Genomic DNA, 23057 nt, shown 5'->3' on the forward strand with positions numbered 1-23057 from the left:
TGTAAAAGTCTATATGATTTTGTCACCAGGAAGAGAATGTCTGTTTCGGCAGCTAAAACCTTCTAAGAATCTATCTAAAATTATTAAGTACTGCTACGGGTTTTATGCCTACAGCATATGATAGATGAAAAACACAAACATGTTTCATTCTTGTACACACACACGCATTCCTGAGCTGGGCCAAAAATCATTTTCTGAAATAGGTGTTTAATTACCAATATTGTTAGTTCCTATTCCCAATGGTCAGTGACCTTGATATTAGACTCCATAATTGACCTCCACCAGTGGTACCCAGAGGCTGTTATATTATTTACAGGATGTAATGTATAACTCAACATGTTTATTTCAAAACCACCTCCAGCATCTTCCATTGAGAAGGGTAAGATCAGCAAAGTCATTAGGTTTTCAATGTATACATAAATCATTCATTCTTTGAACCTGTTCCTTCTTTATCATGATTGGGACAAAAACCTCCATCTAAAAAAATAGTTTTGGCATTGTTGTGATTAAGAATGAAGGCCATCACAACTTTCCACTATTAAGGATGCATAACACAAGTTACTAGTCAGTTCATTATGTAGCCTTCTTGGCCTACTTAACATTTTGATCAACCAAAGCCATTGCTTGGCGAATTTCTCCACACACAAGAAAATATGTAAAATGCATGAAAAAAAAAGCCATTTGTATTTCCCTCATGGAGAGATCTCTGGGATTCTGAATTTTAAAATCCCAGAATGGGAAGATATGGCCTGGGTGCTTTGGACCACGAATGTCAAAGAGAGGCTAGTTCCACTGCAGCCGCAGAATAAAACAAACGAAACACTTTCATTTGAAAATTAATATATTTCTATTTTATACCTTTATTCAGCTCTGTAGTGCCACCCTTACATTTTTGCAGCAAGTTCCGTACAGTAATTTTTTTTTCTAAAGGGTGTTGTGTTTAAATAAATATCTTATAAAATAAAACTTCAAATAAATATTCAGACTAATCAACATAATGGTAAAACATAAAAGAATCCGTAACTTTTGATTGATATACAGGAAGCCAATTGTACCTAAGCAATGCAATAACTGAATTTTGTATATAGGGTAATAGAGCCTGATGTTAGCGGGAGACGGAGTCGGACATTCACCTGAATGTACATTGTACCAATAACTGGAGTTCTTCCTTCATATGGCACCATTCACAGTATTAATAATATTGTATATAGAAAAATATATGAAAGTAACTATAACAAAGAGCAGGCTCTTGCCGTGTTCACAGCCCAAAGAAAGCAAGAAAATGCTCGTGAACGTGACGTCTGGTTAGATCTCTTCGAAACGTGCCCGTGTTTCTGCCTCTGATTTCATCAAGGTCCAGATTGTACGCTGAACTGTGATCCGACACGTGCTCCAGACATCCAGGCAATAAAGTGTCACTGCATCATAGTCCAAAATAAAGTTGTTCTCTTCCGGATCCCAACAGGTTCAGTATGGCTTATTCAAACTGATTACAGTCCTCTCAGGTAATGATTGTTAGGTAGCGGGCTGAGCCCACTCCGCTGCATAATTGTTAAACACGCACCGACTTTTACAAAAACAGCAGTTTGTCTCCTGATTTTTTTTTTCAGATTGCCAAACAGCTTCTAGGAAAACCATGTTGACATAATGCAAATCTTGTAAGAAAATTCAATTATATGCTAGTTACAGTGAATGAATGTCCCGTGTTGCAAATTTGCAAAGTTTGTGCGGATGGTGGGGGAAGTATTTTTGGAAAAAGAAAAGTCGTTTCTAGGAAAACCATGAACTACCGCCCATAATGTAACAAATCATTCCCTGGCTACTATGCTCAATATGGGTCAGTTTGCATTATAAATGCAACCATCATTACAGTTTCAATTTGCACAAATGCCGATGACCCAAGAACTTACATGCTTAAAATACAAATACATAATTTAAGAAACCGTTTTGATCAGAGATACTACAGGGCGAGAGCGTTGCAATTCTTAGATATACTGTTACTGTTCTTACCACAGACGTCACTCTAAAAGGGCAGACCATCCCTTGGGATAGCCGAAAGGATTTGTGTTTTGAATTATTTAGTAGCCGCTCTATAATAACTAATTGGGAATAGTCACAGGCCATTCAAGTATAACCCTTAAAACGATATCCTCGTTGCACAGAGCTCGACTCCGTTGCACTGGAAGTCCCAATGCTTCTCCGCAACTACTGTGACGAGGCTTCCCTTTCTACATTTGTTTTTCGATTGCCGGTGTCTTGGCCAGGAGGATCCTGGATTCTCATGGCTGCCCTCTTTAACCAAGAGATTCCCCCAGCCTCCAACCCACGCCCCGCTGGGGTTAATGAAAGAAAGGTCAGCGAAGGTTGAACAACCTTGGCTCTCTTACCTTTCGATCCATTCCACTCTCCTGGAACGTTTAAAGTCCCAAGGAAAACCATTCCGGTTGACAAGCAACTCTGGTCCATGGGGGTTAGCGCCTTCCTTTCAGAAGACAGGCTGTATTTCGGGCATAGTAATGTTACATTACAAAGAAAACCCCAAGTTTTACTTCATGTAATGAAATCTTATTGGACTTGGATAGAGAGGCCCATGCAAGACCACGGTGCGACCGAGGTGATCGTACTATTCCTTATATTTCAGACTTGGCAATTTGGGGAGGGGGCGTTGAAGAACTGAACTTACTAATTGTAAATTATTGGTCAGACAAATAGACTAAAAAGAATACAAGCCTAAAAGTGCTGACGATGCCCTTCTGAAATGCAGAATCACTGGCCAAGAGTCAAACTCGATTTATCTCGATATGGAAAAAATACAGAAGAAACACTTAATCTCTAGTTTCCTATAACAATGTTACAATTTAAGAGTCACACTGACTGGAATTCAACGACAATGTTAAACCAATGCTATAACTCTGCAATGGCTGTTTTAAGTGATTAATTTTAGTCCCCTTGGGGAGTGATGAAGCAGATAGTCTTACAACTAATTAATTAATAACATAACTAGTGTAACTAAAATTTCGTGAAAGATGGGATGAAGTGTAGTGTCTGAGCGGAACCTTGGGAGGGCGATTACGTTAAAAGACAACCAGATTATAATAGGTTCATATCTACATGGAATAATTTATACACTTGTCGGCAGAATTACAGACAGTAGGCTGGCGTGTTTTAACGAGATATCTTATTCTGGGATGGGATGTTGCCCATCAGTCTGCCGATGAACACAGCGGAACTGAAGTCCCCAGGGGCTCACGCTGCCACCCCGAAACGAAGTCATTTTATACAGCGGAAATGACATTTGCCAACACGTACTTGTCAACATGTGGCGCAATAACTTTAGTGCCAAATGTCGTTTAAGCTGCACTTTACCATCCTAGCAGGACCCAGGCCATTTCAGCACGCGTTCCTTCCCAGTAAGGAAGCCCTATCTCGGGAGCTAGGGAAGAGTTACGCGCATTATACTTCAAAGTAAAAAAAAGTTTGCCGTAAAACTGGGAAATCCTACTTCTTCGCCATTAGTGTCCCAGCCCAACTTCTCAATCCACCCACGGCACACACAGTGTCAAACTTCCAACATGTTGAAATCCATATTTAGCCGCTGTGTAACAATGTGTTTCCTCTTAAAAGCACAAATCCACCGAATCTGAATAGCAGCCCACTATAGTTAGCAAACACAAAGAATCACTCTTCGAATGCATAGGAACCGACAAAGAATCAAAACGGTTTCAAACTTTGTCCCTCCCGTAACCGATCTGCGTGAGTAACTGACGGCAAAATACATAAATAATTGTATCAGTGATTGAGGAGAGGGAGAATATATTATCAATGGACTATATCGCATTTCTAGCCAAGCAATAAATATTTAATGCGCTGACGGAAGACAAGTTGCATGGTTTTCCCATAAACTGAGTGGTTTACCAAGGACAGGTCCATCTAGCTAATGGGCTTAGTCCCGAGGTCTCTAACTGGAAGTGAGAAGGAAGAAACAAACTGACTTCCGAGTCTCAGGACCTCCGAGATGGACACCCATCAAGTCCCGGTGAGCACCCTTCAGAGCGAGGGCTGGGGACGGGGGAGGTGGGCGACCGAGAAAGAACATTTAAATTCTTTCGGTTGGTGTACTGAAACTCGACGCCGGGTTTTTCAGCCATTCAGCCACAAGAGGAAGGGTCTGAGCCTGCAACGAACACAGGAAGAACCCACAGGAAGGTGCTTAACATGGAAGGGGATAGATGGTCCCGATTCCCTGGGTAAATTATAAACGCTCAAACGCCAAGATAGTAATAGAACCATTAGATTTTCAGGAAGATGCTCTGTACAAACATCTCGCTGAGAGCCTACACTCCACTCTCTTCTCCCTTCTTGCGCGCACACACGTGCTGGGGTAGTCTGGGCGCCAGAAGTAATTCAATCTCTCTTGGAAATCTCTACAGTGAGTGAAGAAAGCTTTGGAGGTGTGCTTTCTGAACATCCACAGGGTTAATATTGTTCACGGTAGAAGGGGTGTCTTGGTCATAAGGGTTTGTCGAGGGTTTTAGGACAAGGTGCCTTCGAAACCTTCCTGCACACGGTATTGGAGTTCTTGCACCTGCAGCCCGGCCTCTTGACGCCGTCGTAACATCCCTGGCAGACCCGGAGGCATCCTTTAGCTGGCAAATAGCACCATAAGCAGGGCAGGAAGATGGAGATGAGGCCCATGGCGGTCCAACGAGCGCAGCAGTGGCCTTGGCTGCAGGAGCACGGATTGTCCGCACAGTTGTCCTCGTCGTCGTTGGAACAGTGGTAGAAGAGGCCCTTGACACAACATACACAAGTGCCGTAATCTAGGGCGCTCTGGAATGAGCAAAGGCACCTCTGGTCACAGAGCCAGCACGAAGGCAGAGTCCTCGGGGCTGTGCAGGAGCCGCACTTGCACTTCCCGCATTCCTCGCACCGCAGAGAGTGTTGGTTCCAGTCCTCGCCACCCAGAGTCTTGTTAAAGTCGGGTTTGAGGTCAGCCTTGGGCTGTGCCCTGACAATTCCTTGGGCAGAAGGCGATGAGCTGAGGCTAACCAGCAGTCTCTGGTCGGAGGTGGTGCTGCTGCGGGACGCGGAACTGACAGTACTGGTAGATCGGCTCAAGTGTTGCTGCACCTGCTGATGGAGCTGCGTGGAGGAGCGTGGTTCCACGCCCAGGCTCAGCTCCGTTGTCCTTTCCCACTTCTGCGCCGCGCTGGACGGGCTACTGGTCGCGACCTTCGCACTGAGGACCATGGGCCTTTCCACGTAGTCGTTGTTGGCTCGGATGGCCCGGATCTGATCGATGGAGAGCACCGGACCCTGCATCTCTCCCGGGTCAGGATCAATCCGCAGTCGTCCCCTGTCGTGAGCGAGCTGGAGAGGGAGGGGTGGCTCCACGTGCGTTGGGGCTTCCATCAGACTGCGACCGGTGCAGGCCTGCGGGCTGGCTGCTCATCGGTCAGACCTGTGGCGAAGACAGAACGGAGAGAAATGTCAGGAAGAGAACACTCACACACTGCCGCGGACCCGCCCTCCGCCTTCATGTCTTGGCGTTTGGGAGCCCTCCTTTCCTACCATACCTATCCAGTTAACCAGAAATAAGAGAGGAAAGCCACTTTACCCCTCCCAATCTAGCCTCCCCCACCTGATCCAAACATCGCGCCCGGCAGAGGCTCAACATCCAGCCTTTAAGTCCTTAAGTTTGGAAGAAGGGAGAAAATATTTAAAACAATTAGGCGATTCAACCTCGTGCAAGACATGACAGGTATCATACACAGTGTCCGGATTTCATAATCATTTTTAGCATAGACTGGGCGACACGGTAAAGAAATTTGCAGTCGGAATGGTAAAACATCTCTTTATAGGTCTAAGACTGTCTTCGTTCCTCCTAAAGCAGCAACCAGTTTTATTTACACATTCAGCAGGACCATTAGAAACACACTGAACTCCGGCTCACAGTTCACACACGCACTCTCCGAGAACGGATTCATCATGACTTCCCTGCTCCATCCACTTTTCCCTTTCAGTCACTGCTGGGGGGGGGGGGGTAATTGCCGAGGAAACATTGCTGTTCATCGGCCAAGTGACACCTCGCATATCCCGCTTTCAGACCTACCTACCCGTTCCCGGTCACTTAGAGATACTACGCGTCAAAAGCTCATGGTATTTTACACATGCCATAGCCCGACAACGCACAGCTGAATGCAAACCATCTGTTGCAAATTCAAAATCGTGACATTGTTTAGCAGTCCGGATTGCAAAACAAGATTCAATTCTACATTATTTTCCTAGCGTAACTGAGTTTACCCGCTTCCTAGAAATAGTCATCACTCTCTGCGGTGCGGCTGTAGTCAAAAGTGCTGAAATGTCTAACCATGTTCATTGTTCTAGATGCAGGAGGAAGCTGGCTCCACGGACAGTCAGGACGATACTGAAGCGGAGATGAAGAGCGAGGAATGAGCCCCAGCGGAGCGCCATGCTCTTCCAACTGCTATTGAATGGCAGGGTGTCTGCATTTCCGGTTGTGTCGAGTCCGATACAGCAAGTTGGCATGAAATGGATACTACATGGGAAAAGTCAAATACTTGTCGGGGCTATTAGACAGCGCTACACACTGACCAGGCTCCGCTGTAAACACATGCAGAACCACCCATTCTCTTCGGCACTGGGACCACATGTAGGAGAGTGAGTTCTCCGCCAGCCTTCCACATAAATCAACCCTCGGGGGCCCCACCCCATCCCACCTAACTCCGGGCATACTTAATGTTCGGGGCACTCCCCGGTTAGAGATTCGTCGGTGGGAACTGAAAATCCAAATGAAATCGCAGACACTGAAATACAAACAAATGCATAAAAGTAGCTGTCCAATAAATATGTTTAAGAAAAACAATGCCCCCCCCCCTCCAGTTAAGGGATTACACATTTACCATAAAATTCAGGTGAAGACTGGCCCGGTCTGTGTTCAATAGCCAGAAGGCAGTGAACTTTACAGTCTGGCTTTCGTTCTTTAATGGATAGGGCTGGATCCGTTTCTCAAGTAGTTACAGTAAAATAAGGCTGCTCTTAGGTTTTGATCGATATTAAATATAATCTCCTCCCCCTCCCTTCACACCAGTAACAGTATGCTGCGGCCGGGTCTAGTTTAATGCAGTCAGTCCCCTGTGTTAAGAGATAAGTGATCAATGATCGGAAAGATCTTGGCATTTGTTTGAAATTAGTGTTAACCCTGTGCAGAAAACCAGCTCAAGTCTGGCACATTAAGCGTACAGACCCGACAAAATAGAATATATAACGTATAATACACACTTAGGCAAGCCGTGTTATATTGTAAACCGGCGTGCAGGTCCCTCACCTCGCCAAAGATGTCGGTTGTTCCTTTGCGATGTGAACTGTGGCAGTAACCTTGTCTGCTGTGCTTCAAGTGCAGCGAGTATCCGATCAATGACAAGCTCCTAGAGTGAAGGGCGCTGTGTCCTGGGGAGACTACCGGCGGAGCATACCCCTCCCGATGCCGCAGCAGCTCTGCGAGTGACTCAGATGCACTTCACACCACGATGATTTTTCCCCCAAACAAACAGCACCGTCCCGACTCCACACTCTCTTCAATATGCAGTGATTTGTCCGGTTATAGCTAATGGCTAAATGGCGTCATCCACGTGAAACTGAATAGGCCATTTGCCGTCCCAAAGGCTTCTCCGCATCCGGTCGTGGGCCATTGGTGAAGCTGAAAAACTATTTAAAGCAAAAGCTTGTTAAATAATCGGCACTGACGGAGTAAATGTGCTGCTCGCAACCTTTGAATTGCGAGTCGAAGTTTTTAAACCCACCCCAAATGTTTCGTGCACTGCGAGTCTCCACACGGGAAACACCCTCAGATTAACATGTTCTCCCGCGGAGATTCATATAATCTTTATGCAAAAAAGACAAGGCGATGGCAGGGGCAGAGCGGACATGCTATTTATACGGTATACTTGGGAAGAAGGCAAGCATTTTTGAAAATATTGATTCATATTTTCGATCCATAGAAAGCCATTACCGATGCTTTTAAAACCACCTGGGTAATCTCAGAGAGAGGGGGGATGACAGGACTGAAGATAGTGTCTCGACTCCCCCCAGGTCTGATTCCCTGTCACCGAGCAGCAAATTGCCACCTGTTCGCGCAGTTGGAGAGGCATTTTAACCTGGCCACCTGTTATGCTGAAACTCTGGTGCTTTTTCTGCATGTTCATTTTCTCCGATTTTGTTGGTTTAAGATTATTAAACTCCACAGCAGTACTGTTGAGAGACTTGCGTCTGCTAAGGAACAATCGGTGTATGAATTACAGCAAACCTGTAACAGGTGTTTGTCCCGGTTATAAGCAGAAGGGTCTACCAGAAACATCAATAAAGTTTGATTTAGCGCGGAAGGTGACTGAATGGCGTAAGAAGCCATTCACAATCCCTGTTTTCTCCTGGCCATTCTTCTGAATCATCTCCCAACATATGACATCAGGGCACAGAGGAGGGACTCCGGTTCGGTCTCTCACTTAGTGGGAGGTCACGGGGTAAACAAAGCCTTTGAACCGCTTGTCGAAAACATACAGGATTTGGCATGAGCTGGATTCCCTTCAGCATTCATACAGCACAGTAAGCTCTCATCTATGACCTTGTGACTGAAAACCACAAAAGAGCAAAATCTTGCCTCCAAAGAGACTCCTTGTCACGTGCTTTGAACAACCATCTCTTCAATTTGCCTTTACACCGTTTTGTATAAATTGTTTAGTTAAGTAGTTTGTATGATTTATTTTCCTGAATGTAGATCATGCATTCCTTACTGCCAGCAAGAGCAGTAAAACCGCCGATTTAAAGGCAGTGGTGCTGCTTGGCTCGAAACAATATTGTTACGATAATAAGACATCTGAACTTTAATAATGCTTTATCACTAAATATTAATAATATAGAATAAGCAATGTTAAATGGAACTTAAAGCTAAATTACTGTGCACTATAATTATATTGCTAAACGCATTGCCGTTCTCTGTCGTTGTTTAGCTTATATTTTTTCCAACTAAATATTCATTTTTCTAACTGAATGTACCTACTCGCATTGAAAAGTTTATTTAGACCACACGACACACATTGAGATTTTGCAGTTTGTCACCTTCCTTAAAAGTAGCTGCAAAGGATGGATTCCCGAGACTTGGTAGACTCACCCAGGTGCATCTGTCACTCTCAAACCAAGCAGATCCTATTTATCAGAATCCCTGAATGTCCAGAAACTCAGACGAACGCTGGGAGGCTTAAATTCCGAACAGACCCTTTATCCCGAGGAATGCAAGCCTGCCAGCCAGTGTGTCTCAAATGGACACTATCTTATGTCGGGATAGGAATGAGAGGGCTGACCTGTTTGACAGTGTTTTCCCTCGTCAAATTAAACCTAAACGGTTTGTTTTTAATCCCTTTCCTCACCCCTCTGCCTCTCAACTCTAAAGACCAAGAGCCGACTAAAGCATTTCTCTTCCCTAAAGGTGCCTTTCCCGCAAAAATCCATGAACCTTTCTACACAGTTCCCATCTAGTCTAATCGCTCCTATTAAACTACACCTCTGTTTCAGGTACTGACATTGGTCCTTGAATTTTATTCCAATGGGCTTTCAAACTGAACTTCTTTGCAAACATTTTGTTTATGCATGATTTTCTATTACTAAATGTACCATTAAATTCTTGTAACTTGGACTTGGAGCTGAGGTGGTAAATCGTCTCATTTTGGGAAGGGAAATTTTCAATGAGAAGGGCTTATTGGATAGTTTCCTTTGACATCATCATCACCATCAGATCTAAACCAGATGAATTGGATGAAGCTATTACTTATGTACTGTTAGACTGCCATCACCTCTCCTTGTACCTTGCTCATGGAAACACTTTCATAAAGCAAATATGTGCTATTTTACAGCCTATGGCTAACAATGATCTTTTCAAATCCAGATCCGATTGCATCATGGTAATAAACATTTGACATTTGGTGTCAATAATAAATTACTTCTGGACTCAAAATCTGGCACACCTTTACTAATGGCCTAATATCTATCCTGGTCTACATGTACAACTATTACCAACTCTTAACTTCCCACTGTGTCTGTCAAGCAACCTAACACTGCAAATTACCTAGCAGATCATTTGGTAGTATCACATGTAGATACCTTTGAGGAAAATAAATGTCTAAATAATACCCCTACCAGGAATGCTTGCATTACAGAGAATGATGTTTCTTTTACAAATTTGATGGTCATAAATTGGGATGTTTGAAATAAATTGAATTGTTCCTTGTGAGAGAAGTATGCAAACTAACAGGTCATATCGGTAGAATCTATTGTCCAATTACTTTGGCTGGGAAATTGTTAACACTGTTTTATAATCTTCACAGTCAAGATGTTCTCCTGAAATGAAGCAAAGGTAACAGCTGAAGTTTCAAGCAAAAAGGAAAAGATAAGAAAGATTACCGTTGCATTACCAGGTGGAAGTGTGAGCGAGAAATAACCTAGAAAGGAGGGAATGTGTGAAGCAAGTAGAATGCCTTTCAAAATTGGTAGACTGTAGAATAGGGTTGTTTCTGTGAATTGAGTGATTTAGAAAGCGCTCAGACAGTTTTTGTGAAACAGAGATTTGCCAGGTGTAGAGTGCTTCTCTCAAAGGGGGAAAGGGGGAGGGGGTGTTTAAGAGGTAGAGTTGCTCGGTGAATGAGCAATCAAGCATGTCTTTGTAAATGGAAGGTGGCATGTGGGGGTGGGGGAGAGTAGGAGGAGTGGTTTGCTAGAGGTAGCAAAGCATTTCTTTAACTGGGAGATGAAGGATTCTTTTGTAAACCTGAGAATTTTGAAGGCAGTAAAAAGTAGCCGATTTTTTTCGGTGTTAGGTTGTTTGACAGATGCATTCAAAATGTATTTGAAGTAAAAGTATGGCACTAGTGATTAAAATTCACTGTAACTGCACATGTCTGTGATTTTATCCTTATACAGTACCCTAATTCAGAAATCTGGGAAATTAAGTCAGGGAAAGGCCATACGGTACGCCAAGCCTGCTGCATGCTTCAGTAGGATGATATGTTTGAATCCACTCTGCTGCCTGATCTCCATATCCTCTGATTCACTTTGCTGAAAAATCCATCAACCTTGGTTCTAATGATTGAGCATCCAAAGTCCTCTGAGATGGAGCATTTTACTCCTCTCCAGTTCTCTGAAGAAAGTGTTTTTTTCTCAATCCAGTTCAAAATGGTTAACTCATTGTGACTTAACATCATCCAATTCTGGATTTTCTACCAAGAAGAAATGATCTCAGCATCCATTCCCTCTGTCCATCTCAGAACCTTGTAAGCTGCAAGATACCATCGCGTATTACCCTAAACAATAGACTTTGGCAAATCGGTCTTTTCCCTTACACGACAACCCCTCATCCACAAAATTAGTCTAATGAATCCAAGGTGGCTATATGCTTGTTTAATGAAACTCTAAATTTCACTTACCCCCTTCACAATCTCAACAATTTTTTTTATTTTTGTGCCATAGTAATGATGACCAACATCCGGTATATTTGCCTTCCTAGTTACGCAATCATGAAGAAGGCATGCTGTGGCTCTACCTTATCAGGAGTTTGAGGAGATTTGGTATGTCCCCAAGGACTCTTGCAATTACCTACAGATGTACGATGGAGAGCATCCAGACTGGCATGTTGGCGCTAATGCGCAAGAATATAAGAGGGTGGCAGATAGTTGTAGACTCAGCCAGTTTCATCATGGGCACAGCCCGCCCTACCATTGCGGACGTATTCAAGAGGTGGTGTTTCAAAAAAGGAGGCATCTGCCACCAAAGACCCTTATCATCCGCGGCATGCCTACTTCTTGTTACTACCTTCAAAAAAGAGGTGCAGGAGCCTGAACACCCACTCTCAGCAATTCAGAAACAGCTACTTCCCCTCTGCCAGAAGATTTCTGAATGGTCCATGAGCACTATCTCATAATTCTATTGTCTTTTGCACTAATTACTTATTTTGAAAATTATTGTACTTTTATGCCTTTGTACTCGAGCTGCAAAACAACAAATTTCAAGAAGTATGTCAGGAATAGTAAACTTCATTCTGATTCTGAATTGTTTCTTGTAACTGAATTCTTACTTCCTGTGTTTCCCAACACTTAATATTTCTCATAATCAAAAAGATTGTTTTTTACTCTTCCAACAAAAAAAAACACAACATCATATATTTTCAAGTTATGCTCTATCTTGTGACCACCACTAAACATATCAATACTCTTTTTCATAATCTCTATTTGAGGAGATTACAAGTATGATAGATAAAAGGAATGCAGTGGATATTGTAAATTTGAACTTTCAGAATGCCTTTGATAAAGTGCCACACATGAGGCTGCTTACTAGGTTAAGAGCCCATTCTACTACAGGAAAGTTACTGGCATTGTTAGAACATTGGCTGATTGGTAGAGGGCAGCAAGTGGGAATAAAAGGATCCTTTTCAGGTTGGCCGCCAGTGACCAGTGGTGTTCCGCAGGGGTCAGTGTTGGGACCGCTTCTTTTTATGCTGTATATTAATGATTTAGCTGACGGAATAGATGGCTTTGTTGCCAAGTTTGCGTTTGATATGAAGATTGGTGAAGGGGCAGGTAGTGGTAAGGAAACAGGTAGGCTGCAGAAGGACTTGCACAGATTAGGAGAATGGGCAAAAAAGTGGTAAATGAAATACAATGTTGGAAAATGTAGGGCTATGCCATTTGGTAGTAGAAATAAATATGCAGACTACTTTCTAAATGGGGAGAAAATCCAAAAGTCTGAGATGCAAAGGCACTTGGGAGTCCTTGTGCAGAACACCCTAAAGGTCAACTTACAGGGTGAGTCAGTGGTGTGGAAGGCAAATGCAATGTTAGCATTTATATCAAGAGGTCTAGAATGCAAAAGCAGGGATGTGATGCTGAGGCTTTATAAGGCACTGGTGAAGCCTCACCTTGAGCATTGTGAGCAGTTCTGTGCTCTTCATCCAGGAATGCAAGTTTAATGGTTCTGGATCTGTACTCGCTGGAATTTAGAAGGATGGGGGGGATCTCATTGAAACTTTTTGAATGTTGAGTAGGTATGGAAAGAATGCTTCCCATGGTGGGGAGGGTCTAGGACAAGAGGGCCCAGCCTCAGGATAGAGGGGCATCCATTTAAAACAGAGATGCGGAGAAATTTCTTTAGCCAGAGGGTGGTGAACTAGTGGAATTTATTACCACAGGCAGCTGTATATCACAGGTCATTGGGTGTATTTAAGGCAGAGCTTGATAAGTTTCATAATTAGACATGGCATCAAAGGTTATGGGGAGTGGGGCTGAGGAGGAAAAAAAGGATCAGCCATGATTGAACGGCAGAGCAGACTCGATGGGCCAAGTGGCCTAATTCTGCTCTGATGTCTTATGGTCTTATGTACACCCACATCAAACTACAGTCTCCCATCTATTTCATATGATATTCAATGATTGTTGCACCAAAGAATTTAACATCATTTCAACTCTCTAAGAGCAAAAGATGGGAAACGTGTGGCTTCCCATTTGTCTGTCTCTTTGCATTTCCTACTCTGTATTTTTAATTATAACATATCACAGCAGCAAAGTTTCACTTTCTCAAGTTTATTCTCATAGCTGGTGTTTATGATGTTCCTTCAGTTCATTTCATCTGAGCCTTGGTATTTGTTCATAAGTAAATCCTCATTGTTTTAGACTTGGCAGATTGACTTTTCTGATCAGCAACGAAAAGGATGTTTTCCAGACTGCTCTACTTTTACTGGCGAGGAAGGAGTGCAGACTGTCCCAGTCCCTTTTGTAAGAGGGAAGAAAAACAAAATCAAAATCATCTTTATTATAAATTTATAATACTACTGAGTTGAGTTGAATAAATGCTCTCCAATAAATGTACTCTATAATTTCGTAACAGTACCATATAGAGCAGAAAATCCAATTTCTATTAGGTTAATTGACAATAGCTGGGTGTTGTAATGGATTTCAGGATTGGCACGACTGCAACCCTTTATCCCCACATGTTAGTTGCTACTCCCAACCAAACAGGGTAGGAAGGGGCAAGTTAAGCAGTAGTGGAATGTTTTTGAATGTGGACTCAGGTGAAATGAGGATTGAACTCAGCTCTGATCCATTTTCTCTGGCTGCAGTGAATAGCCTGCCATCATTCATGGCCAAGGTACATTGATCAAAATTGCCATGTCAGTAGAATGCTGGACAGTAACTGATCCCTGTGGAATTACGCATGACATCTTGTGAAAGTATATATAGTAAGAAGGAGGAAAGAAATTTTTCAATGAAAGCAAGAAAAAATGTGGCACTCTGTTTCCATTTAAAAACTGATTGGAAAACAAGTGTCAGGAACTGTGAGAGTCCTGAATCCTTCAGTCCAATTGAGATTAAAGATGCAAATAGTCATAATATTCTAGGATATTACAAAATCACACACACAACTATCAACATGAGCTTCAAGGTGCTTTCTAAAGGAATTACTCTCATTGCAATTTGCTTTCACTTTAGTTGCACCTTTAGCACCAATTTACACATTTAGTGTTATTGTGGTACAAAGTTTAACAAAGGGCATGGTTGTACCTGAACATTTTTAGTTGCACCTTTAGCACCAATTTATACATTTAGTGTTATTGTGGTACAAGGTTTAAGAAGGGCATGGTGTATCTGAACATTTTTAATTGTAAGAAAGAAACAAGGAAACAAACTAATGGAACCAGATTAGAATCCCAAATTTACTTGAGTTTCATTAGCCACTATGGAAGAAATGTAATCTATTTCCATAGAACATCACAGCAGCACAGAACTAGGCCTTTTGGCCCTTCTTGGCTGTGCCGAACCATTTTTCTATCTAGTCCCACTGACCTGTACCTGGACCATATCCCTCCATACACCTCTCATGTACCTGTCCAAGTTTTCCTTAAATGTTAAAAGTGAGCCCGCATTTACCACTTCATCTGGCAGCTCATTCCACACTCCCACCACTCTCTGTGTGAAGAAGCCTCCCCTAATGTTCCCTTTAAGCTTTTCCCCCTTCACCCTTAACCCATGTCCTCTGGTTTTTTTTCTCCCCTAGCCTCAGTGGAAAAAGCCTGTTTGCATTGACTCTACCTATACCCATCATAATTTTACACACCTCTATCAAATCACCCCTCATTCTTCTACGCTCCAAGGGGTAAAGTCCTAACCTATTCAACTTTTCTCTGTAACTCAGTTTCTCAAGTCCTGGCAACATCCTTGTAAACCTTCTCTGCACTCTTTCAACCTTATTAATATCCTTCCTGCAATTTGATGACCAAACTGCACACAATACTCCAAATTCGGCCTCACCAATGCCTTATACAACCTCACCAGAACATCCCAACTCTTATACTCAATACTTTGATTTATAAATGCCAATGTACCAAAAGCTCTCTTTACTACCCTATCTACCTGTGATGCCACTTTTAGGGAATTATGTATCTGTACTCCCAGATCCCTGTGTTCTACTGCACTCCTCAGTGCCCTACCATTTACCTTGTATGTTCTACCTTGGTTTTTCCTTCCAAAGTGCAATACCTCACACTTGTCTGTATTAAACTCCATCTGCCATTTTTCAGCCCATTTTTCCATCTGGTCCAAATCCCTCTGCAAGCTTTGAAAACCTTTCTCACTGTCCACTACACCTCCAATCTTTGTATCATCAGCAAATTTGCTGATCCAATTTACCACATTATCATCCAGATCATTGATATAAGTGACAAATAACAATGGACCCAGCACTAATCCCTGCGACACACCACTAGTCACAGGCCTCCACTCAAAGGAGCAATCTTCCACTACCACTCTCTGGTTTCTCTCATTGAGCCAATGTCTAATCCAATTTACTACCTCACCATGTATACCTAGCGACTGAATCTTCCTAACTAACCTCCCATGCGGGACCTTGTCAAAGGCCTTACTGAAGTCCATGTAGACAACATCCAATGCCTTCCCTTCATCCACTTTCCTTGTAACCTCCTTGAAAAACTCTATTAGGTTTGTTAAACATGACCTACCACACACAAAGCCAAGATGATTCTCCCTAATAAGTCCCTATCTATCTAAATACTTGTAGATCCTATCTCTTAGTACTCCTTCCAATAATTTACATACTATCGACATCAAACTTACCAGCCTATAATTTCCTGGATTACTTTTAGAGCCATTTTTAAACAACGGAACAACATGAGCTATCCTCCAATCCTCCAGCACCTCACCCGTGGATACCATCATTTTAAATATATCTGCCAGGACCCCTGCAATTTCAACACTAGTCTCCTTCAAACTCCAAGGGAATACCGTGTCAGGTCCTGGGGATTTATCTACTCTGATTTGCTTCAAGATAGCAAGCACCTCTTCCTCTTCAATCTGTATAGGTTCCATGACCTCACTACTTGTTTGCCTCATTTCCATTGACTTCATTCCAGTTTCCTTAGTAAATACAGACACAAAAAACCCATTTAAGATCTCCCCTATTTCTTTTGGTCCCATACTTAGCTGACCACTCTGATCTTCAAGAAGATCAATTTTATCCCTTACTATCCTTTTGTTCTTACTATACCTGTAGAAGCTCTTTGGATTATCCTTCACCTTGATTGCCAAAGCTACTTCATGTCTTCTTTTAGCCCTCCTGATTTCTTTCTTCAGTGTTTTTTGCACTTTTTATACTCAAGTACCTTATTTGCTCCCTGTTTCCTATACATGTCATATATCTCTCTCTTCTTCTTTATCAGAGTTTCAATATCCCTAGATAACCAAGGTTCCTTATTCTTATTCACTTTGTCTTTAATCCTGACAGGAACATACAAACTCTGCACTCTCAAAATTTCTCCTTTGAAGGCCTCCCGCTTACCAACGACATCCTTGCCAAAGAACAACTTGTCCCAATCCACGCCTTTTAGATCCTTTCTCATTTCTTCAAATTTGGCCTTTTTTCCAGTTTATAACCTCAACCCGAGGACCAGATCTATCTTTATCCATGATCAAGTTGTAACTAATGGTGTTATGATCACTGGAACCAAAGTGTTTCCCTACACACATTTCTGTCACCTGTCCTAACTCGTTTCCTAATAGGAGATCTAATATTGCACCCTCTCTAGTTGGTACCTCGACATATTGATTTAGAAACCTTTCCTGAACACAGTTTACAAACTCTAACCCATCTATACCTTTAACAGTATGGGAATCCCAATCAATACGTAGAAAGTTAAAATCCCCTACGATTACAACTTTATGTTTCCTGCAGTTGTCTGCTATCTCTCTGCAGATTTGCTCCTCCAATTCTCACTGACTATTGGGTGGTCTATAATACAACCCCATTAAAGTGGTCATACCTTTCCTGTTTCTCAGCTCCACCCATATGGCCTCGGTAGACAAGCCCTCTAATCTGTCCTGCCTGAGCACAGCTGTAACATCTTTCCTGACTAGCAATGCCACCCCCCCTACCCTTCATCCCTCTGCCTCTGTCATGTCTGAAACATTGGAACCCTGGAACATTAAGCTGCCAGTCCTGCCCCTCCTGTAGCCATGTTTCACCAATAGCTACAATGTCATAACTCCACCTGTCCATGGACCTTTTTTAAGGAATAGTCTGCAGATTGAACATAATATTGTATGCTCTTCTAGATCAAAGATGAAGCTAGCAAACTATCAGAATATTGGTTTTGTTTTTGCATTTTTTTCCTAATATTTGGTTATCAATTGACTGACTGAAACTTTTTTCCAGACATTCCACTGAGTATCATTTGGGACCAGACAATAAACGGAATGTAACTTTAGTCAGCTCCTCACAGAATTCCAGGTAAACCGAGTTCTTAACGCAAAAAAAAACAAAGAGGAAAGGCAAGAATTAATTAGCCCAAATGGGAGCAGGAGTACAGCAAGTTTAATGCGCAATTTTGAAGTGGTTATTTATATCGGAGGTAGTGACTGCGTGCGTATGGAATTAACAGATGCTGAGCTGCCGACTGCAGCGATGATATTCCCTTAGCCTAAAAGAACCAGTGACTCCTCTTCTAAGTGTATACTACCCAAAGCTGCTTCCATCAGAAGTCAGTGGAATGCATGGCGCTGACCAGATATGGAACCCATCCGATTCACCATTTGAGACAAATCGCCTGGAAGCAAACATTTGTTTAAAATCATCTGTAACTTTCGTGCTTTTGACCTTCCTCAATCATCAGCAAAAATGCATCTCCAATCATCGATGAGGCAAATCCCACCAGCGATCGTAGTATTATGTTGTTCTGGTTGCTCAGTGACAGGAAGCTGCTGACAGCGTCACTGAAGTTGGGGTGCATGAAACAGGAGCCATTTAGAAGATGTCAATTACAATAAATCCTTTCCCAGCCAATTCAGAAGATCTTCCTCTAACACAAATTGACAGTATAACTGTAGCAAGCATAGGCATCCTTTGTTAAGCAAGTCTTCATTTCATTTGTAATATTCCGCAGATTTGTCATTACGTTGTTCTTCTGGATCATGGGAAATCCTTTCCCCTTGAAAACTCATTTGAAGAAAAACAATCAACAAGCGTACCATCCAGAAAGTAAGGCACGAGAGGTTCCAGATGCTGGGATCTGGAGCAACATACGAGATACTGGAACTCGCTGAGTCAAGTTGCTTCCATGGAGGAATTGGACAGTCAATGTTACCGGTGGGGATTCTAGACTGAATTACCTCAAACCCAAAAGTCGCCGGTCGACAGATGAAACATGAATGATCGATATTTAAGATTAAGAACATTCACTCAGATGAAAGGCCTCAATGTGAAACATTACTTGTCCATTTTCCTCCGTAGATACTACCTGACCCACGGAGTTCCCCCAGCATTTTGGGTATTGCTTCAAGAAAGTAAGCAGCGTGATGTCATGGCAGAACAAATCTGTAAAGAAACAGAACGTACCAAAATACTTATTAAAACATTTCTGATGGATTTAAATATTAAGAGCATGGTACAAAAGGAAAACTGATTACACAGTGCAAAGCATATGATTGGAAGACGATTGCATGCCAGCGGACTTCAGAAATGCCACCAATAACCATTTCCAGGAATAGAGACCAATGCCGCTACATAGTTACAAAGGAACTTCCTTGCTACCTGCTGAAGGCAAAGTCATCACGGGATCTTCTTCAACTACCTGCTCCCAGTGAAGAATTGGGTATCTTCAAATAACAGTGCATTTTATCCATTCAGAGTCATAACAAACATAATTCTTCATTGCACTTCAAACTCCAAAAAAGAAGCTACACCTAATGAAAAAGCATTCCCCTGGCAGGGGATTTGTCTCCCTATTATATTTAATTCATGGTGGCATGCAAAGCGTGACCCAAATCAACATGGTGATGAAATGTATCAACTCCTCCCTGAGATGCAACTTGGATCCAGTCCAATTTGCCTACTGTTACAACAGGTCAACTGGCTCTTCACTCAGTCCTTGAACATCTGGAAAGTGAATATGCATACATCAGAATGCTCTTCATTGACTACAGCTTGGCATTCAATAGTATGGTCCCCTCTAAACTAATCAATAAGCTTCAGTCCTAGGCCTCAATACTTCCTTGTGCAAATGGATTTTCAATTTCCTCACTTGCAGACCTCAGTCAGTTCATATTGGCAACAACATCTCTTCCACAATGTCCCACAGCACAAGACTGCATGTTTAGGGCCCTGCTCTACTTGCTTTACATTTATGACTGTGAGACTAATCACACCTCCAATGCCATATTTAAGTTTGCCGATGATACCATCGTCCAAATTGATGGTGGAGATGAATCGGCATATAGGAGGAAAATTGAAAATCTGGCTGTGTGAGGCCATATCAACAACCTCTCACTCTATATCAGCAAGACCAAGGAGATGATTATTGACCAGGAAGAGGAAACCAGAGGTTCATGAGCCAGTCCTCATCAAAAGATCAGAAATCGAGCGGATCAGCAAGTTAAAAGTTCTTAGTGTTTTAATTTCAGAGGATCTGTCCATGGTTCAGCACATAAGTGCCATTACGAAGAAAGCATGGCAGTGCCCCTTCTTTCTTAGAAGTTAGTGAAGATTCAGCATGTATATTGACTGGTTATATCACAGCATGGTATGGAAACACCAGCCTTGAATGGGAAAACCCTACAAAAATAGTAGGTACAGCCAGTCTATCTTGCTAAAGCCTTCTCCACCATTGAGAATATCCACATCGAACGCTGTTGCAAGAAAGCAGCAACCATCCTCACTGATGCCCACCATGTAGACGATGCTCTCTTCTCACTGCTGCCATCAGGAATAAGGCACAAGTACCTCAGAACCCATGCCACCAGGTTCAGGAACAGTTATTACCCCTCCACTATCAGACTCTTGAAGCAGAGAGGTTAACTTCACTCGCCGCATCATTGAAATGTTTCCACTGAACTGGAGTCACTTTTAAGGACTCATGTTTTCTATACTTATTGTGTATTTATTTTTTATTATTATTTTTTTCTCTTCTTTTTGTATTTGCACAGCTTGGTCATCAAAGGAGAAAGCTGTTTTAGAATTAATACCTCAAATCTAGCACAAAAATCACTGGGCAGTAATAATCCTTGTTTCTCACTCACCTGCATCCCACCCCTACCCCATATGGCTCTGAGACCTTCTCCACAGCAGAAACCTCAAAGCATTGGTGCAATAATACGAATTCTGTCTCCTCAAAATCCACAAAATCCATTGGCATAGTACGTGTGCAAATGTCCACAGCGGTAAAGCCATCATGCATCATAGGAGCTCAGTCAGCTTCATTGGCCAAGCCACATTGTCTACATGCCTGACACCAGAATCCTGAAACAAACAGGCAGAAGCAAAGATCAGAGAATATTCTCAAAACTTCCTTGAAAATTTGCAGCATCCTTCACTGCTGCCTACAACCTAAATTTATTTATTTACTGATACCAGGTGGAGTCAGCCCTTCCACCTCTATGAGCCACGCTGCCTTAGCAACCCCACAACCCCAAATGACCCTAACGCAGGTTCAACTCACAATGACTAATTAACCTACCCGTCATGCCTTTGGACCACGGGAGGAAATCAGAGGATACAGCTAAAACCCACAAGTTCCACATGCTGGAATTGAACTCTGAACTTGGGACAGAACCTCTCGAGCTGTAATAGAATCACGCTAGCCATGGCGGGAGCCCAATGGAGAAGAGTCCTCAGGATCTCATTGAACATCTGAAGTCCATGCTTCAAGAACATGCAGAGGTCCAGCAGAAATGGTGAGTGGAGCATATCAACTCACAAGTGATGTATCTGTCTCACCAATCACCATCTCCCCAAATGGGGCAAAATCTGCTTATCCCACCTCTGCATGTTTCATCCAGTCACCTCAGGAACTTCAGAGCAGAATCAAGTCATCTTCAATTGCAAGGGGTAAATTAAGGGGATGATTACACGTAATAAAGTTTAGGAGAGTTTGTTACATCCAAAAATAAGCTACTACTCTGTTGTTGCATGCAATAGTTAATTAGCTTTAAATGTTAATGTACCTAATGACTGTTAGGTACATTTAAGCCTATCTGTATCCTTTTGTCTATTTCTTTCAGATGTTAATATCAATTTTTGAGGTCTTCTTTAACTCCACCATTTCAATTTAAAACCACCCTGTGAACTTTTTAACAGATCCCTTTGGAGTAATCTGCTGTATTTAACTTCAGTTGTTTACCATTGAATACTTCTGTTAGCCTTATTATATGAGGAGATTTGATGGCTTTGGGCCTGTACTGACTGGAATTTAGAAGAATGAGGGGAGATCTCTTTGAAACCTGTCACATATTGAAATGCTAGATAGAGTGGATGTGGACAGGATGTTTCCTATAGTGGGGGAGTCTAGGACCAAAGGACACAGATAGAGTGGATGTGGACAGGATGTTTCCTATAGTGGGGGAGTCTAGGACCAAAGGACACAGATAGAGTGGATGTGGACAGGATGTTTCCTATAGTGGGGGAGTCTAGGACCAAAGAGCACAATCTCAGGATAGAAGGATGTTCATTGAGAATGGAGATGAGGAGAAATTTCTTTAGCCAGAGTGTGATGAATTGGCAGCTGTGGAGGCCAGGTCATTGGGTGTATTAAAGGAAGAGGTTGATATATTATTGATAAGTCAGGCTGTGAGAGGTTACAAGGAGAAGGTAGGAAAACAGGGTTGAGAAGGAAATGAATCAGCCATGATCAAGTGGTGGAGTCAACTTGATGGGCCAAATGGTCTAATTCTGCTCCAAAATCTTATAGTCTTGTGGTCTCATGATTATTAATGAATCTGTTTACTTCCTTCATCTACTCTGGGGGCTTTTAATTCCTCCAGTACTTTACTGACCCAGGTATGCGGCTCCACAGGCATACCCTTCATTTACTCTCTCAGAGTATCCGTTGGCTGCCAGATGTCAATACCACATGGAGTATCCCATCAAAAGTAACATGTATAGTTTGCCAGCTGGCCCTATGAAAAAAGTGCTATTTTTATTTTTCTAAATTTGGCTTAATGATTGGCTCTTAAATCCTGTCACAATGTATAATAGAGGTTTAAATTCAGCTGCAATGAGAAAATAACTTTCATTGAAATTTTATATGTCATAAAATTGACTGAATCTCTTGTTTTTTTCCAAACTCTTCTGTTCAGATGAAGAAACAAATTGTCTTTGGATAAAAAAAAATGCATATTGTGAGATTTGATCAGTTACATGTGTGCTAAGTGATTATTGAATCCAAGTGCCAATGATGGAAATTTAAGTGACCGGTTGTAACTGAGGAAACTTTGAAAGTGACAGGATTTATTGCATAAGGGAGTTTATAGAGGAGTCAACTGAACAGAATCTTCACAGGGCCTGAAGACATTCTCCAGAACAGCAGCTGTGATGCAGTTATCAAAATATGTCAGCTGCATGCAGAATGAAAGGGATACGTGCTAAAAAAAAAAGCAGAAGTCAACTTTTATTGGTCAAAACTTAGCCTGATTGCAACAGCTTTTTGTCTATTACAGCTC

General features: G+C 42.3%; 1 protein-coding gene across 6 annotated transcripts in view; it reads right to left on the reverse strand.

Moving 5' to 3' along the window:
* Nucleotides 1-292: 292 nt before the first annotated feature.
* LOC132398160 (protein sprouty homolog 2-like) overlaps nt 293-23057 on the reverse strand; it is a 109758-nt gene continuing 86993 nt past the window's right edge. For 2 of the 6 annotated variants that reach the window (XM_059977216.1, XM_059977218.1), the window contains exons 2-3: nt 7349-7728; nt 293-5461 (exon numbers count right to left, since the gene is read on the reverse strand). In XM_059977216.1, the coding sequence (XP_059833199.1) occupies nt 4510-5412 (903 nt within the window). In that variant the 5' untranslated portion in view covers nt 5413-5461; nt 7349-7728 and the 3' untranslated portion in view covers nt 293-4509. Of the gene's footprint in view, nt 5462-6303; nt 6890-6923; nt 7325-7348; nt 9698-23057 lie in introns of those variants that run through there. The other 4 variants (XM_059977217.1, XM_059977220.1, XM_059977219.1 and 1 more) reach the window with 4 other exon arrangements.

This window comes from Hypanus sabinus, chromosome 8, assembly GCF_030144855.1.
Source record: "Hypanus sabinus isolate sHypSab1 chromosome 8, sHypSab1.hap1, whole genome shotgun sequence".
Taxonomy (NCBI): Eukaryota; Metazoa; Chordata; class Chondrichthyes; order Myliobatiformes; family Dasyatidae; genus Hypanus; species Hypanus sabinus.